General features: G+C 47.9%; 1 protein-coding gene across 4 annotated transcripts in view; it reads right to left on the reverse strand.

Annotated features, from left to right (window-relative positions):
* DPP9 (dipeptidyl peptidase 9) overlaps positions 1-17,804 on the reverse strand; it is a 55,693-nt gene extending 37,889 nt beyond the window's left edge. For 3 of the 4 annotated variants that reach the window (XM_081320954.1, XM_081320956.1, XM_081320957.1), the window contains exons 1-3: positions 17,610-17,804; positions 14,218-14,307; positions 3,909-4,165 (exon numbers count right to left, since the gene is read on the reverse strand). In XM_081320954.1, coding sequence (XP_081177080.1) covers positions 3,909-4,165; positions 14,218-14,273 — 313 coding nt within the window. In that variant the 5' untranslated portion in view covers positions 14,274-14,307; positions 17,610-17,804. Of the gene's footprint in view, positions 1-3,908; positions 4,166-14,217; positions 14,308-15,407; positions 15,723-17,609 lie in introns of those variants that run through there. The other variant, XM_081320955.1, reaches the window with a different exon arrangement.
* Between the last annotated feature and the right edge of the window lie 1,145 nt (positions 17,805-18,949).

Below are 18,949 nucleotides of genomic sequence, written 5' to 3' on the forward strand. Positions count from 1 at the left end.
TGTAAGTTTAAACACTGTAGTTTTTCTTTTTGAAATGCTCTTGACCAGGGGTAGGCCACCTTGGCTCTTTTATGACTCGTGGACTTCAACTCCCAGAATTCCTCAGCCAGCATGAGGGAACTATGGACCCCTTCGTGACTGGTGGACTTCAACTCCCAGAATTCCTCAGCCAGCATGAGGGAACTATGGACCCCTTCGTGACTCGTGGACTTCAACTCCCAGAATTCCTCAGCCAGCCTGAGGGAACTATGGACCCCTTCGTGACTCGTGGACTTCAACTCCCAGAATTCCTCAGCCAGCATGAGGGAACTATGGACCCCTTCGTGACTCGTGGACTTCCTGAGCCGGCATGGCAAAACTTGGAAACCTCTCCCTGTCCCCTCAGCATGGCTGGCTCAGGAATTCTGGGAGTTGAAGTCCACGAGTCATAAAATTGCCAAGGTGGCCTACCCCTGCTCTTGACCAATCTTGGCACAATCAGCAGTGGTGAGCTTACCTCGTTTGAGTAAAGAAACGTCTGCAAGAGAACAAGCAAGCTGAGAGAGCACCCAGCACCCCACTGTCTACCCCCCCTTCCTCTTCCTCTTCCTCCTCCTCTCCACAAACCCCACTCCCTACTAGCACTGATGACGCCCCCCCCCCAGTTTAGGTAATGAAATGTCTGCAAGAAAACACGCAAGCTGAGAGAGCAACTCAAGAGACACAATCTGTAAAGTTCGTCGTCACAGTCCCGCTTCAGGCCTGAAAGCCGACTGGGTGACAAGATGACTTCACCAGGAGACGGTGAGTTCTAGTCCCGCCTTAAGCACGAAAGCTGCCTGGGTGACTTTGAGCCAATCACCAGGAGACGGTGAGTTCTAGTCAGTGCTTTTTTTGTAAAAGAAAAAGGTGCCGGAACTCACACGTCATACAACCCGCCTTGCCTACCCTACAAGGTTCCATCCAAAAAAGGTGCCGGAACTCCGTTCTGAGGGTTCTATGAGAAAAAAAGCCCTGGTTCTAGTCCCACCTTAGGCACGAAAGCTGCCTGGGTGACTTTGAGCCAATCACCAGGAGACGGTGAGTTCTAGTCCCGCCTTAGGCACGAAAGCTGCCTGGGTGACTTTGAGACAATCACCAGGAGACGGTGAGTTCTAGTCCCGCCTTAGGCACGAAAGCTGCCTGGGTGACTTTGAGCCAATCACCAGGAGACGGTGAGTTCTAGTCCCGCCTTAGGCACAAAAGCTGCCTGGGTGACTTTGAGCCAACCACCAGGAGAGGGTGAGTTCCAGTCTTGCCCTAGGCACGAAAGCTGCCTGGGTGACTTTGAGCCAATCACCAGGAGACGGTGAGTTCTAGTCCCACCTTAGCCACGAAAGCTGCCTGGGTGACTTTGAGCCAACCACCAGGAGACGGTGAGTTCCAGTCCTGCCCTAGGCACGAAAGTTGCCTGGGTGACTTTGAGCCAATCACCAGGAGACGGTGAGTTCTAGTCCCACCTTAGGCACGAAAGCTGCCTGGGTGACTTTGAGCCAACCACCAGGAGACGGTGAGTTCCAGTCCTGCCCTAGGCACGAAAGTTGCCTGGGTGACTTTGAGCCAATCACCAGGAGACGGTGAGTTCTAGTCCCACCTTAGGCACGAAAGCTGCTTGGGTGACTTTGAGCCAACCACCAGGAGACGGTGAGTTCCAGTCCTGCCCTAGGCACGAAAGTTGCCTGGGTGACTTTGAGCCAATCACCAGGAGAGGGTGAGTTCTAGTCCCGCTTTAGGTATGAAAGCCAGTTGGGTGACTTTGGGCCATCCCTCCCACTTAGCCCAACCAACTTTGCAAGGTTGTTGTTGTGGGGAAAGAGGAGAGGGAAGGAGGATGGGTTGCTAAGCTCAACACCCCGAGTTATTTGTAAAACTGATAAAGGCAAGGAAGGAAGAAAGGAAGGAAGGAAGGAAGGAAGGAAGGAAGGAAGGAAGGAAGGAAGGAAGGAAGGAAGGAAATGAACAAACGAATAGGCTGAAAACAGACAGTCAAGAGATTGTATTGTAACGGGCCTAGAATAGGCCACTGGGCAGCCTGGTCATAAGATCATGGAACGGCTTCTGAGACTGGAGAACAGCCACCTATGGGGAGTGTGTTTGTGTGTGTGTGTGTGTGTGTGTGTGTGTGTGTGTGTGTGTAAATAAATAAATAAATAAAAATAGTGAAAATGAAGATGGATAGAGGGAGGGAGATAAATGTAAAGTAAAAAGCTGACTCTCCCCCGTGAATAAAATTCCTGTCCAAAGCTGGTTCAGAATTCTAATTCTGCAGCTGGCCCCTGCTCTATGGAACAGGGGGATTCCAATGGCCTCAACTCTGTCCACCTTTTTTTAAGACCCCTAAAACCCTGGCCGTGTTCCTGAAACTGGGCTGTGTGAATGTGCCAAGGGCCCCATTTCCTGGCTGTTCTGCGAACTGGCCAAATATCCCGGCTGTTAGGTATGTATTTAGTCCTCGACTTACAACCGTTCATTTAGTGACTGCTCAAAGTTACAACAGCGCTGAAAAAGAGGACTGTTTTTTCAACCTTACGTCCTTTGCACCGTCCCCCTCATCACGTGGCCAAAATTCAACCGGCTCACAGTTGTGACCGTGGCTGTGTCCTGAGCTCACAGGATCCCCTTTTCTGACCGCCTGACAAGCAAAGTCAAAGGGGGCAAGCCTGATTCACTTAACCACCGGGTGACTAATTTAATAACTGCAATGATTCACTTAACAACAAAGGTCGTAAAATGGGGCAACACTGACTCGGCCAATGTCTCGCCTAGCCACAGAAATTTTGGGAGCTCAATGGCGATCACAAGTCAAGGACTACCTGTGTTTATTCGGGATCTTTTCATCGTTCTAAAAGGGCTTTTTTAGTCTTTTGATTGTAAGGTCATTTTTGAATGGCTAAGTTGCACAGGGCCACTGACTTGAGAAGGGCAGCTACAGAAATTGAATAAATAATTACAGTCCCAAAACAACTGGACCATCAACTGAACACACCGGCATGGGCAAGCTCGCCATCAGTCAGTTGCAAAAGGCAGCTTGACATCCTGCAATGGGGCCTCTGGCGTCATCAACCATCCACATCTGCCTAGACCAGGGCTCTTCAAACGTGGCCCTTTTATGACTCGTGGACTTCAACTCCCAGAATTCCTCAGCCAGCATGCTTGAAGTAAAACTAAACAAGGTTATCCACCATAGATTAATCCAGGGCTCTTCAAACGTGGCCCTTTTATGACTCGTGGACTTCAACTCCCAGAATTCCTCAGCCAGCATGCTTGAAGTAAAACTAAACAAGGTTATCCACCATAGATTAATCCAGGGGGTCGTCAAACGTGGCCCTTTTATGACTCGTGGACTTCACCTCCCAGAATTCCTCAGCCAGCATGCTTGAAGTAAAACTAAACAAGGTTATCCACCATAGATTAATCCAGGGCTCTTCAAACGTGGCCCTTTTATGACTCGTGGACTTCACCTCCCAGAATTCCTCAGCCAGCATGCTTGAAGTAAAACTAAACAAGGTTATCCACCATAGATTAATCCAGGGGGTCATCAAACCTGGCCCTTTTATGACTCGTGGACTTCAACTCCCAGAATTCCCCCGGCCCCGATTCATTTAAGAACCACGTGACTCTTGCCACTGTGGCAAGAAAGCCCGTAAAATGGGGCAAAATTGTGTCCCTGAACCATGGAAACTTTGGGGCTGAAAATGGTTATGACAGGGCTACCCATGATAAGTAACTAACGGGTGAAATAACATTTGCCTATCCCAGATCCTTGGGAAGGACTGGATAGATGGATGAAAATGCCAAATTCAGTCTGAACATCTGGCTGGCTGCGCGATCAACCACAACCGCATCTTTTTGGTGGCTTCTAGACGTTGCCAAGCAAGGTGAGGTCGTACCTAGGTAATACAGCCGATGGGAATGAGGGCTGGACTCTTCCGTTTTACGGACAAACTGGAAGTCGTGGGGGGCCTTATTCACGATCATTCCCGTGTACTTCCGGCTGCCGTGGATGATGTCACGCAGCCCCTCCCACGAGTGTTTCTCCACCTGGAAGTGGGACGTCGAGGCGTCCTCCATCTCGACTGCCTCGGCGCTGTCAGGCAGAGCGTCCACCGCTGTCATCTTCCGCCTTCCTCCGGAACTGGTCAAGGAGCTGGGAGAAAAAGATGTGGTGGTGGGGGGAAAGAAATTGAGATTGGCTGAGTCCCCACTACCACAACTCACAGGTGACAACAAACCCACCGTCTTGTTACACCATGTGAGCTAATTGCACAACGCACCGGCCTCGCAAGTCAATCATGCATAAAGTTTATAAAATTATTTCCCGTTCAAAAGCCTGACAGCCCACGGATAAAAGCTGTTCTTCAGCCTGTTGGTACGGCTGGCTATACTCCTATATCTCCTACCCGATGGTAGGAGAGTAAAGGAGAACGGGAGAGTCTGTGTTTAAATATCCTTAGTATAAGGCCACACCTGGAATGCTGCATCCAGGTTTTGCTTACCGCATTAGGGGGAAAAAAAAGATGTTGAGATTTTGGGGAAAATCTGCAGAGAGGAACAACCAGGATGATTAGAGGCCGGGAGACTAAAACGTACAAAGAACGGTTGCAGGATTTGGGAATGGCTAGTCTAGAGAAAAGGAGGACTGGGGTGGGGGTAGGGGGGTGGGGAGACATGATAGCAGTGTTCCAGTATCTCAGGGGCTGCCCCAAAAAAGAGGGAGTCCAGCTATTCTCCAAAGTGCCTGAAGGCAGGAGAAGAAGCAATGGATGGAAACTAATCAAAGAGAGAAGCAACCTGGAACTAAGAAGAAACTTCCTGACAGTGAGAACAATTAACCAGTGGAACTCCTTGCCTCCAGAAGTGGTGAATGCTCCAACACTGGAAGTTTTTAAAAAGAGACTGGACAGCCATTTGTCTGGAATAATATAGACTCTCCTGATTGAGGAGGGGGCTGGACTAGAAGACCTCTAAGGTCCCTTCCAGCTGATTGATTGCCTCTTTGGGATTTAGGGCAGAACAGGGCTGCTCCTCCTTGACTGCACCCGACTGGTAATACAGTTAGTCCTCGACTTATGACTGTCATGGAGCCTGCCCATTAGCTAGGAGCCTTCAAGTGGGTGGTCCCAAAATTGGCCCAATTTTGGCAGCAAGGGCTACGGTCATTAAACAAACCCAGGAATGCTGAGTGCCATTGCAATTTTAAACGGTCCCTAAAAGAATGGTTGTAAGTGGAGGGCTTCCTGCATAGCTAAACTGTATAATATCACAACTGCAGAGTTACATACAGGAACAGATATTCCCACTACCTCAGCTGCACAAATTCAAACAAACAATCAAACCCACAACTCTGCGAGACCAGTCCTAAGAAAGGAGAGAATTCAAAGGACTCCTTTGGGTCACAAGTGCCACTGTGATGTATTGATTAACCATGTTTGCGTTCTAATACCCAACCACTCACTGCTTTAACCCAGTTCGTAACTGCATAAAACTAAAAAAAAAAAGCACGAACAGTCAACCGGAATGAAAATCGAGATCACGCGAAGTATTAGTACCGATTTATAAAGCCCTAGCCAGACCACACCTGGAATACTGAAGCCAATCCTGGTCACCGTATCACAAAAAAAAGATGCTGAGAGTCTGGAAAAAAAAATTCAGAGAAGAGCAACTAAGATGATCAAAGGCCTGGAGGCTACAACATACGAAGAACGGCTGCAGGACTTGGGTTTGAGATGGTATAGGTTCTCCTGCTTGAGTAGGGGGCTGGACTAGAAGACCTCCAAGGTCCCTTCAAGCTCTATTCTATTCCAATATTTATTCTATTCTATTCCAATATCTATTCCAATATCTATTCCAATATCTATTCTACTCTATTCTATTCCAATATCTATTCTATTCTATATTCTATTCTATTCTATTCTATTCTATTCTATTCTATTCTATTCTTATTCATTCCATTCCATTCCATATTCTATTCTATTCTTATTCATTCCATTCCATTCCATATTCTATTCCATTCCATATTCTATTCTATTCTATTCTATTCTATTCTATTCTTATTCATTCCATTCCATTCCATATTCTATTCTATTCTATTCTATTCTTATTCATTCCATTCCATTCCATTCCATTCCATTCCATTCCATTCCATTCCATATTCTATTCTATTCTATTCTATTCTATTCTATTCTCTATTGTCCATTCCATTCTATATTCTATTCTATTCTATTCTATTCTATTCTATTCTATTCTATTCTTATTCATTCCATTCCATTCCATATTCTATTCTATTCTTTCATTCCATTCCATTCCATATTCTATTCTATTCTATTCTATTCTATTCTATTCTATTCTATTCTATTCTATTCTATTCTATTCTATTCTATTCTATTCTATTCTATTTCTATTCTATTCCATTCTATTCTATTCCATTCTATATTTTCTATTCTATTCCATTCTATATTCTATTCTATTCTATTCTATTCTACGATGAAAACAAGGGCAGCCTAAATCAAAGCATTGCTCAGCGAAGCCTTAACCTCAATGGTTGCTGTGTAGTGCAAGCCTTGTGCCTCACGGAGGTAGGTTTATACCAAGTATAAAATGCTGAATGCTAAAATACGTCAAGAAAATAGTGTTTTCCACCCCTATAAGGTCACCAGCCCTGTGCTGAAAAGCAGGCCACCATCCATAGCGCAGCCGTGTTTTGCAGACCCCGCTCATGCTGATTGTTGAAATGGGACAACCTGTGGGCCACGGCTCACTACTGGTCCGTGGCCTATTCGCAACTGGGCCGCGTGAGTGGCCGGCTGGCGCACACACGCATAGCCCCACTCATGCGAGCGTCGTAAGCACTCAAGGCCCCGCTCACACGAACATCACAGGGGCTCCTGCCCCCCACTTGCGTGAGTGTGTTGCAAGCACTCAGGGCCCCACTCCTGCATCGTGGGCTCTCGGGGCCCCACATGCATGAGCGTCACACCCACTCGCTTATGGGTTGCAAACTATCAGGGCCTCAGTCGTGCGAGTGCCGTGGGGGCTCGCGGCCCCACTCATAGGCGTGTCGCAGGCAGTCGGGATTCCACTCGAGCGAGCAACGGATGCTTGTGCATGTGCCTGCCCCTCCCATGAAACCACCCCCTCTTTTCCCCCTCCGCCCACCAACCTGGAAAGGTTGGGAAACCATCTCTCTATTTACGACGCTTAGCAATCAGTTACTACAGACCCACCCCACCCCGTCAAAAGGAACTTAGAAAGAGGTTACTTTTTATGGTCAGGTGACTGCATTTTGGGTGCAACTGGCTTGGATTTATTTCTGTTTGCAGCATCCCACAGTCGTGTGAACGCGATTTAGGAAACTTTAGCTGAAAAAAACGGCCTTTTTCAGCCGCTCTGAGCCACATCGCCAGATGGGCATCAAACAGAGTGGGGGGGGGAACAACAATAACAACTGGCTTCGTTTTCAGCAAACACGCTTGATTATCCAACCAATGGGTTCGCTTCACAAGCGCGGATCCGTTTAACAACACAGTGAATTCCTTACGATGGTGTCCGCGTGGTGGTGCGTTTTATGACAATCGCTACCATTGAGGACGACCTGTAGTAAAGTTACAAAAGAAGCTTGCTTACTATCAGCCGCGCTTCACTGCCACTCTTCTCCAAGCTGCTGGCCTGCAGAACCATCACATCCCGTCACCACGGCCATCTCACGTCAGATAGCCAAAGAGGATAGCCCTCGAGAACGTATAACTACAACCGGGGCCCAAAATTTATGTTCCTTGGTTCAATGAATCTTGGCCCACTTCACGACCTTTCTCGTTAAGGGAATCGCTGCGGTTGATCAGTTAGTAACCTGGATGTTAAGGCAACCTGGCTTCCCCCATTGACTTCGCTTGTCAGAAGGTCGCAAAAAGGGGTTACATGACTCTGCAACCATCATAAATATGAGCCCGTGGCCAAGCATCTGAATTTTGTGTATATGTTGAAACTTGACGCTCTTTGGTGGTTACGGCGGCCGCGGCGGCTACGGCAAAGTGGACGCCACAGGCCCGCCCCAGCCTTATGCCCAGCCCGCTCTGGAGACAGACTACCCCGCGACGGCTTGCTATCCCAGCGTCCCCTGCCCACAAAAGCTGGGAGGAAGCTGCCTGCACCCCAGCGGAGGAAGCCAGGCAGACGGCCCGGCAACCGACAGAGCCCGCACAGCTAAGGCCAGCGAAACCGCTGGTGGAGCTGGAGAAAGAATTCCACCTGCACCAATATCTCTGCCGTCCGCACCGTGTGGAGATGGCAAAGCTCCTAAACCTGAGCACCAGATCAAGATCTGGTTTCGTAACCGTTGCATGATGTTCAAAAAGGACCAGAAAGCCAAAGGGATTGTGCACTCCTCGCTCGGCCAGTCTTCAGGCCCAAGGGAACACCCCGGAGTGGTCCCGGTCGTGTTGGCTAGACCAGCCAGCTGCCCAGTGTTTGGCACCCTGGGCTACAATACCGCCCCGTCACCAACCTCCTTTGCCAAGCGGCAACCAAATCTGTAGGGCCCAGCTGCCTACGCAGTGCCGCTCAGCAGCAGAAAAGATTTATGCATCCATGGGGTGTGCTGCAAGGGTCGTTCAGTGTGGGAAATGGCCACGTTCCTTTTTTTTCAGCGCCGTCATAACTTTGAGCGGTCACTAACCCAATGGTTGTAGGTCGAGGACTAGTGATATGTTGCCACGCTATCTGAAGGCAACAGCTCAGAGAAAGTGGAATGACTCCAAGTGGAGACAAGCCTGAGGTGGTCTAACACCCCACCAACAACAACAACAACCGTAGACTTTTTCCAGAACCTCTGAAAGAATTCCGAGGAATGTTCAAAAGACAGGGGGGAAAAACACTTCCCATTTTGGGTAATTGTCCAGCAAGGGTCAAGGCAGCCGAGACTTCTTTTGTGCATTGCTTGGAAAACTCAAGGAAACATCTCCAAAGCCTTCCCAGACTCACGGCGATGACGTTATCTAGTTTAGGCAACGAAGCGTCGACGTGAAAACAACCCTGTTAAGACAGCACCAAGGACCCCGTCTTAACCGATGTCTTAAAAACCACAATCCTCCTCCCAAACAAGTGTGCAAAACCGATCACGGACTGATTTGGTCTATCTCTCCCCTCTAGAAAAAAATATCCGAGCAAATTCTGATGCAACCTTTTGCAGCCTCTCAACCAATCTCTGAGATTGTCTTCCAAGGCCGGGCTGTGGCTGTGTTCAAACACCAAGGCTGTGTCTCTGTCTCAAGGCCAAATGAGGGTGTGTTTGTGCGTTTCAATTATTTGTGCACTCCCCTGCCGAGGGATATGGCAATCGCCCAACTGCGAAGGATCCCTTAGGGCTGTCGTTTAGATGGAGGTCAATCAACGATACCAAAACGATGCTGAGACACTGGAAAGGGTGCGGAGGAGAGCAACAAAGTTGACAAAGGGACTGGAAGCCAAATCGTATGATGAACAGTTGAGGAAGTCAAGGTATGTATAATAACAACAACAAAAATAAAAAGATAAGCACTGCAACATAACACCCCGGACTTAACAATTGTCGATAAGAAAGACAAAGAAGTCTGCATAGTGGATGTGGCAGTGCCTGGAGACAGCAGAATAGACGAGAAAGAACTGGAGAAGATCACAAAATACAAAGACTTACTAACAGAAATAGAAAGACTGTGGCAAAGGCAAGCAAGGGTAGTAGTACCAATAGTAATTAGGCGCCTTCGGTGCAATCCCAAAACAACTGGAGCACCACTTGAACACCATCATCGGCATTGACAAATTCGCCATTAGTCAATTGCAAAAGACGGCCTTACTAGGAACTGCTTCCATCCTGCGACAAGATCTGTAATACCATCAAACATCCACATTTGCCTATCCCAGGTCCTTGGTAAGGACTAGACAGGTCGACAAAAATGCCAAATCCAGTCTGAACATCTGGCTGACTGTGCGAAGATTAATAATAATAAAGTAGTAGTAGTAGCAGCAGCAGCAGTAGTAGTAGTAGTAATAATAAATTATTAATATTTTTTATTCTTATATTACTACTACTATATTATTATTATTATTATTATTATTATTATTATTATTATTATTATTATTATTATTATTATTATTATTATTATTATTATTATTAACAACCAAGTTGCTAAACTAATCCACTGGGCATTGCGTCCAAAATACAACTTGCCTGTGTCCGAAAAGTCGTGGGAACATAGGGTGGAAAAAGTTGTCGCGAATGAGAGGGTGAAGATCTTGTGGGACTTCCGAATATAGACAGATCGCCATTTGGAACACAACACGCCAGATATTGCAGTCATAGAGAACTGAAGCGTACAGCAGACTGATATTGCTGTACCAGGAGATGCCAGATGTCAAAGAAAAACAACTGGAAAAAATTATGAAATACCGCGACCTGGCCATCGAAACTGCGTGATTATGGATACCCATTGTCATCGGGGCACTGGGAACTATGTCCAAAAACTTTACAAAACACTTCAAGAAATTGCAACTTCCTGCAATAACTCCAGCAAAGCTACCAAAAACTGCGCTACCCGGAACATCTTACATTTTAAGGAGATACCTGGTTGATACCTAGGATGCTGGCAGCATCCCGTTTCAACCATCAGCGCCAGTCAATTTGAATGTTCAGTTGACGTGAGTTTCATGTTTTATGAATAAAAGTTTTATAATAATAAAAGGCGAAAGATTTATAATAATAATGATGATGATGATGGGAGGGACCTTGGAGGTCATCTAGTCCAACCCCCTGCTCAGGCAGGAAACCTTATACCATTTCAGACAAATGGCTGTCCAGTCTCTTCTTAAAAACCTCCAGTGTTGGAGCATTCACAGCTTCTGGAGGCAAGGAGTTCCACTGGTTAATTGTTCTAACTGTCAGGAAGTTTCTCCTTAGTTCTAGGCTGCTTCTCTCTTTGGTTAGTTTCCATCCGTTGCTTCTTGTCCAGCCTTCAGGTGCTTTGGGGGATAGCTTGACTCCCTCTTCTTTGGGGCAGCTCCTGAGATACTAGAAGGCTGCTATTATGTCACCCCTCGTCCTTCTCTTCATTAAACTGGACATACCCAATTCCAGCAACCGTTCCTTCTATGTTTTAGCCTCCAGTCCCCTCATCATCTTTGTAGCCTATCAAAGAGAAGGATTTGGCGGGGGGGGGGGGAGAGGAGACATGATAACTGTCTTCTGGTACTTGAGGGGATGTCACAGAGAAGAAGGCATTGACTTATCCTCTAGGGCAGGGGTCACAACCAGGCTGCCTGAATGGCTGGTTGGTGCGCGCACGCACACACACACACAGCCCCATTCACATGAACGTCACGGGTGCTCGTGGGCCCACTCCCTCCTCTCCCCCCTCCAGGCCACCAGCCTGGAAAGGTTGAGGAACTCTGCTCTAGGGCAGAGGTCTCCAAGCTTTTGGGCCCCAGGGACCACCAGGGACCAGTTCTGTGGGGAGAGGTTTTTCCAGACGGGAGGGTTGTGTGGTTTTGTGTGCTGCCTGCATCTTGCGCATGGGGCTTTGCTTGTTTGTGCAGACCAGTTGCTGGCATGCTGCAGCCCGGTACCGGTCCACGGAGCGGGGGTTGGAGACCCCTGCTCTAGGGCACCAGAAGGCAGGAGAAGCAGCAATGGGTAGAGGCTTGTTAAAGAGAGAAGCGACCTGGAATTATTGAAATCGTAAACTGGTACAGATGATATACAAAATAAAACTGAAGATAACGCTGCCACAAAGAAGAGGGGGTCAAGCTATTCTCCAAAGCACATGAAGGTCGGAGAAGAAGCAACAGACAGAAATTAATCAAGGGGAGAAGCAACCTGGAATTAAGGAGAAACTTCCTGACAGTGAGGACAATTAACCAGTGGAACAGCTTTGCCTCCTGGAGTTGTGGGTGCTCCATCACTGGAGGTTTTCAGAAATAGACTGGACAGCCATTGGTTTGAAATGGTATAAAGCCTCCCGTCTTGAGCACTAGTTCGACTAGAAGACCTCCAAGGTCCCTTTCAGCCCTACGATTCTATGTTCTAAAAAAGGTACATCCAACTCACAGTAAAATGAAGTATCAAAGGAGGGAGAGCAAATGGACTTTTTAAAAAAATAAAGCTCAAATCTTCAACTCAAAAGTAATCTTCATGGAGAGCTATAAAATCTATCTGTATTCTTTTTTTCCCCCGCTGTGTGTGTGTGTGTGTGTGTGTATAATGAGGTGCCTGGATGGAGTCACTGAAGCAGTAGACGTGAGCTTAAATGGACTCCAGAAGATGGTAGAGGACAGGAAGGCCCGGAGGAACGTTGTCCATGGGGTGGCGATGGGTCGGACACGACTTCGCAGCTAACAACAAAATGTGTGTGTGTGTCTACACACACACACACACATATATATATACACACACATATATATGTCAAATACTTTGTTAACTATTTAGATTACCTTGCTAGGCCCCAAACATGGGGCAAATCTTTATTTCCTGTTTTCAGCCTATCTTGAAGTCCATCGAACAGGCAGTAGTCACACCGGACAGCTCATATATGCATTTCAAACTTTAGTTTTCATCAGTCGAATCTCAGAAGGGTATGGCTGACTGATGAAAACTAATAAGTTTGAAATGCATTTCAGTCTCCCTTAATTCTTTGTTAGTAATTTACACACACACACACACACACACACATATATACACACACATATACACACATACGTGTATGTGTGTGCACGCATATGTATATACACACACACACACACAGTTTGTACCAGATTCCACGGAACTGCAGCTTGATTTGAACACCTCCAAAACTTAATAGCTTTTTTTTAAAAGCCTCAACAGCTCTTTAAGAAATGTCTGGGGGAAAAAAGTTTTTTTGTTTTGCCGGGTTTTGTTTTGTTGAGTTTTTTTTTTAAAAAAAACAAAACACAAAACGTCCACATTAAAAAAAAAGGGCCCAAACTGCACAGCCTATAATGATGAGGAAACGCAACCCAACTAGAGATACCCAAATTAAAAATCAAAGGAAGAGAGCTCCTTATGGAGGAAGCCATCTCTCACTTTAAGGCTACGCAGACTTATACTTTGAAGGTCAGTTTAAGGGAAGGAGAGTCATAAATGATCTAACCTCTGCCGACTGAATAATGGCAAACAGCCTCCCTCATTTTCACTGTCCAACCTGACCACGCATGCACAAACTAAGTCATCTTGTCCCCTACGTAGGTGATTACGGGCGACAAAACAGCAGACATTTTCCAAAGCAGATATATAATTTTGTCTTGGGTTAGAGATGCATATAAACAAAGGATTAGTTTAAAAAAACAACCACCAAGCTCAAAGAGCACCAAGGTCCCCACAGCCAGCAGCCTCCTCCTCCTCCCCTCTAGCACTGATGTTGTTACCTAGTTGGGTAATGAGAAGTCTGCAAGAAAACAACCGAATTCAGAGAGCACCGAGGACCCCACAGGGAGAAATATTAAACAGTAGAACAAGCCTCCTGGAGTTATGGGTATTTGGTTGATGGACGTTTTCAAGAAAATAGTGGAATGTTTGTCCCAGGTGGTATAAAAGACTTTTGCCTTGGGCAGGGGGCTGGACTAGAAGACCTCCAAGGCCCTTTCCAACTCTTAATAATTCTATGAAAGCACCCAATCTCAAAACACCAGGGCTACACAATTACCCGCACAAATATTTAGTGAGGTGTCAGGGACTCGGTGGCTCAGAGGGTTAGGACGCTGAGCTTGTCGATGAGAAGGTCGGCAGTTTGGCGGGTCGAATCCCGAGTGCCGCGTAAAAGAGTGAGCGCCTGTTACTCGTCCCAGCTTCTGCCAACCTAGCAGTTCGAAAGCACGTCAAAATGCAAGTAGAAAAATAGGGACCACTCCGGTGGGAAGGTAACAGCATTCCGTGCGCCTTTGGCGTCTAGTCATGCCGGCCACATGACCACGGAGACGTCCTCAGACAAGCGCTGGCTCTTCGGCTTTGAAACAGAGATGAGCACTGGTCCCTAGAGTCGGAAACGACTAGCACGCGTGTGCGGGGGAACCTTTACCTTTACTTAATTTTGAGAGCAAAATGCCAGCCAAAAGGCCAAAAGTAAATATTGTGACAAGCAACGTTTAACAACCGCTCTTAAGCTGTAGCTCTGCCTGTTCTTGTGTTGCACAAATGGACAATTCCTGCTTCCTTCTTACCTTCCCCAACTTCCTGTGCTTTCGTTTTCCAGCCGAGCCCTCTTTATCTTCTGCATCAACTGCTAAGCGAGCCTTAGACGGGATAAGAAACTGTGTCGAGGAAAAAGGAGAAAAAAAACAGAGCGTAAGAGAGGCCACTAATTCAGCAGTTTAGCTAAAAGGCATTTTACTTCGGCCATAAAACCTGAATCAAAATAACTCCCTTGTGTTAGGAGTGCCCAACTCATAGTCCACCCACCCACCCAACCCCAATGACTCTTAGGCAATATCCAACCTCCTATTAGTGTAATTTTAAAGGAAAAATACTAAGTAGCAGGCAAGCAAAAGCTGTATGCCATTCATTTAAATCAATTTTAGCTTTGGGTCTCGCCCCGTTCCAGCCCACTCTGAAGGACAGTCCTTGGCCCACAAAATATTTTGTATCACAGGTTAGAATACTGTACTATGGGATGCCTTTTCAACATTTCAGCAAAGTATTTTCCCCAAGCATTAGAGGGCAGTGCCAAGGACTGGAGTGGGGAATTTTTCCACGTTAAGTGTGGAATCTGCCAGCAATCTTAAGAACAGTCTTCAAGGGGAAATGCGTATTAGAGGATCTATCTTTTTTTTCCATTTTCTTAAGACAGAACAAAAGTGTCCATTCCTGTATAATTATCCAACTGCTAATTTTTTAAAAAAACAAAAAAACCACACACACACAAGTGAATCACATTCCAAATTTCATGTTGAGGCTGCAATAGGGTAAATAAGGCTTAAAACTTTTATAATTGACGTGCCACAGGAACCCCAGCCCTATCACATTAAAACGTTCATCTATCAAAATAAAGCCTGGCCTGATCTGTGGGGGGTTGTTGATGCTCTCTGACTTTGGGGTTGGTTTTTTTTTTCCAGACAAAAACAAGAGAGCATCAACGACCCCCCATAGATCAGGCCAAACTTTGCTTTAATAAATGAATGTTACTATAATAGGGCTGGAGTTTTTGGTTTAAATGTCTGCAAAAAAACCAACCCACCCAAACCCTGCAAACCTCAGAGAGCACCAAGGACCTCACAGTTCAACCCTAAGTAATAATCTCTTCTGTTGGCCTGACCTTTTCTATCCCTGGCTGGATAACATGTTTTAATTCAAATTTAGCCAGACAGGCCTACTGTAATTAAGGGTCTGGCAACGCTGCAGACCTGACTCTCACCTTAATTTACAACACTTGCCCTCTGCCTTGGATTCACACACCATGTCCAACCCAGCTTAATCCAGTATAACTGCTGGGCTCACATAACCAGCTACAAACCTAAAAATAAATTATTATTTACTGCTTCACATGACAGCAGCCTGACCCATACAACTGCGACCTTCTTGGGTGATGATATTACCCAGGTGGGTTGTGACAGGTCTGCAAGCAAACGCCCAAGAAAACACCAAGGACACACACACACACACACACACACACAGAGTCCTTCTCCTCCTCTCTGCAAACCTCACATTCCCTTCTGGCACTGATGATGCTACCTAGATGGGTCAAAAAACGTCTGCAAGAAAACCGCCGAGCTCAAGAGAGCAGCCGGGAGCCCGCCCTTCCGCCCTTCTCTTCTACGGATTCATCCAAACAACGCTCGCCACGCAAGAAAGAAAATAAAACGCAACATACTCAGATCTCGGCCGGGTTTCGGTTACACCCACCCCCCCAAAATGCCCTGTAAACCGCCCTGAGTCCTTCGGGAAAGGGCGGTTTACAGTATATAAATCTAATAAAATCTCAATCTAAAATCTAAAATCCTGAGTCCTTCGGGAGAAGGGCGGTATATAAATCAAATAAATAAAGAATAAATAAAGAATAAAATCATCTGCTGGCACCACCAGCCCGTCCCATTTTACGTGCATCTAGTAGTGCAACTCCAGCCCACCAAAATAGGGGAGGGGGAGGCGCAAGCAAAGCCGCAGGGAAGGAAGGTAGCTGCAGTGCCCGAGGAGGGCTGCCAATGGAAACCCAGCGCCTGGCTTGAGAAAGAGGCAGCCCAGGAAGGCTTATTCCAGGGGGTCTTCAAACTCGGCCCTTTTATGACTCATGGACTTCAACTCCCAAAATTCCTCAGCCAGCGTGCCTGACTGAGGAATTCTGGGAGTTGAAGTCCATGAGTCATAAAAGGGCCGAGTTTGAAGACCCATGGCTTATTCCATTCCAGGGTGCATTGCCTCCCCCTCTATGCTAAGGTCGCCTCCCTACCAGCATCCATGTTCCACCCAGAGCCAAAGGTTGCCTCCAGAGTTGTGTTTCTTCCCCCTGGCTGGGCAAAGCCTGCAGATGGGGAGGGGGGAGACTGCAACTCCCAGAATTCCCCAGGCAGCAAAGCAACTCCAGCCCACAAAATAGGGGAGGGGGAGGCGCAAGCAAAGCCGCAGGGAAGGAAGGTAGCTGCAGTGCCCGAGGGCTGCCAATGGAAACCCAGCACCTGGCTTGAGAAAGAGGCAGCCCAGGAAGGCTTATTCCAGGGGTCTTCAAACTCGGCCCTTTCATGACTCATGGACTTCAACTCCCAGAATTCCTCAGCCAGTGTGCCTGCCTGAGGAATTCTGGGAGTTGAAGTCCATGAGTCATAAAAGGGCCAAGTTTGGAGACCCATGGCTTAATCCATTCCAGGGTGCATTGCCTCCCCCTCTCTGCTAAGGTCGCCTCCCTACCAGCATCCATGTTCCACCCAGAGCCAAAGGTTGCCTCCAGAGTTGTGTTTCTTCCCCCTGGCTGGGCAAAGCCTTCAGATGGGGAGGGGGACTGCAACTCCCAGAATTCCCCAGGCAGCAAAGCTGCCTGGGGAATTCTGGGAGTTGTAGTCCCCCCCTCCCCATCTGAAGGCTTTGCCCAGCCAGAGGGAAGCAAGCCAGCTGTTGAGCCAAAGGAGAATCCATGAATGAATCCCTCGCTACCCCTTTTCTCACGCTGCAGCTCCAGCCCAGGGCAGGTGAGGGCAACAATCCTAAGCCAGGCCGGCTCCCCATCCCCGCCCGGACCCCCGACCCGACCCCCCCCCCAAAAAAAAAGACGCTGCCTGGGCTCGCCTGCTCTCCAGCCCTGGCGCGCGCATCACGTGAGTCCAGGGTCCGAGGGGCGTGGCCACGCTCCCCGGAGGGCGGCCGCAAGATGGCGTGGCCTCTCCCCTCCCGCCCAAGGGCGTGGCCAGAAGCCCCGCCCACCCCCGGCGCGAGCTCGGCCGCGGCCGTTGGCGGCCCTCCGCAAGGGCGGGGCGCCGAAAAGGGGCGTGGTCCGGCGTTGCGCGCGCGCGCTCTCTCTCTCTCTCTCATTCTCTCTTATTTGTCTCAAGGCGGGGCCGGCGCTCTTCAAGGGCGGGGCCTTTCCCTCCTCTCCCCCCCCCCACGCTCCCGCCGGCCCCGCACTTACGACGTGGCTCGCCGGCCTCCCCCCAAGCCGAGGCTTTTCCGCTGTGGGGAAAAGGGGGGGAGGGAGGGGTCGGGAGGTCCCGCGGCGGCGTCACTCCCGCTCCATTTCCCTTCCTGCGGACTCAGGAGGTCCCGGAAACGGGGGAGGAAGGGGGGGAAAGGGAAACCCGCCGGCCTCTTCCAGCCTCCCACCGCGACCTTTCGCCCGGAAACGGAAGCGGTGTCGGCCTCCTCGGGACGGCCGCGTCATCTCGCGAGAAGGGCCGGAAAGGGGGGAGGGGAAGCGAGGAGGAGGGGATTCTTCCAGTTCTCGCGAGAGGGGCGGAGCATTTTTTTAAAAAAAATAAAAAAAAATCCGGTGAGGCATGATCTCGCGAGACTTAGGAAAAAGGCGCGGAAGCCCCCTTCGGAGCTTGAGGGGCGGGATCATTTCATTCAAAATATGAAGGGGGGATCTTGGAAGGAACCATTCGGTAAAATTGGGGGGGCTTGAGAGAAAATACTGCGAGGAAATAAAAACCCGTTTCAGAATGACAGGACGGTGTCACTTTTTGACTTTTCACGCTCCGTATCTGCCGTACCGTAACTAACTCCTGACGAGTGAACACGGAAAACCTATAAACGACATTAGAGTTGTAAGTAAAAGGAAAATAAATGTCTAAATTTGGTTTGGACGGAACGATACCCGAAAGAGGGGAGTGGCGGCGTTGGGCCACGTTGCCATGACAGCGGGCCGACGTTGCCGAGGTAACCAATGGGGAGGGGCTAGGTACCTGAGGTGGAAGAAACCATTTACTAAAAAAGCGGGGGAGATTTTGTCTCTCAGGAAAGGAAAATAGACCGATCCAGACAAATCACCGTTTCTCTCTTGTTTCCTGCAGGGCATTCTTTTAAATCTTTCGGATGAACGGTAGTTTAATGCGAGAAAAATAACATTCGTATTCTGATTCACAAATGGTGTGGCCCATATTGAGGGAAGGTAGGAATAGGACTAAAACCAAAAGGAAATTCCGTCGTGGCGTTGGTGGTATAGTGGTTAGCATAGCTGCCTTCCAAGCAGTTGACCCGGGTTCGATTCCCGGCCAACGCAGCTTCGCTTTTATTATTGATTCCTAGCATACAACTTTGCTCTTATTTACTAAAAATTATACCACCTGATTGGGCATAAATTGGGCATAAACAAACAAATAAATCTAATAAAATAAATAAATCGAGCGCGCTGTCGATTTTTCCCTTTGCACAGGCGCTGCATCTTCTGCATTTTCATTTCATTTCATTTCATTTTCATTTTAATTTATTGTACAGAGGCCTTTAATTTTAATTTTTATCATAACTTCTGTC

The sequence above is a fragment of the Vipera berus genome (assembly GCF_964194415.1).
Source record: "Vipera berus genome assembly, chromosome: 1".
Taxonomy (NCBI): domain Eukaryota; kingdom Metazoa; phylum Chordata; class Lepidosauria; order Squamata; family Viperidae; genus Vipera; species Vipera berus.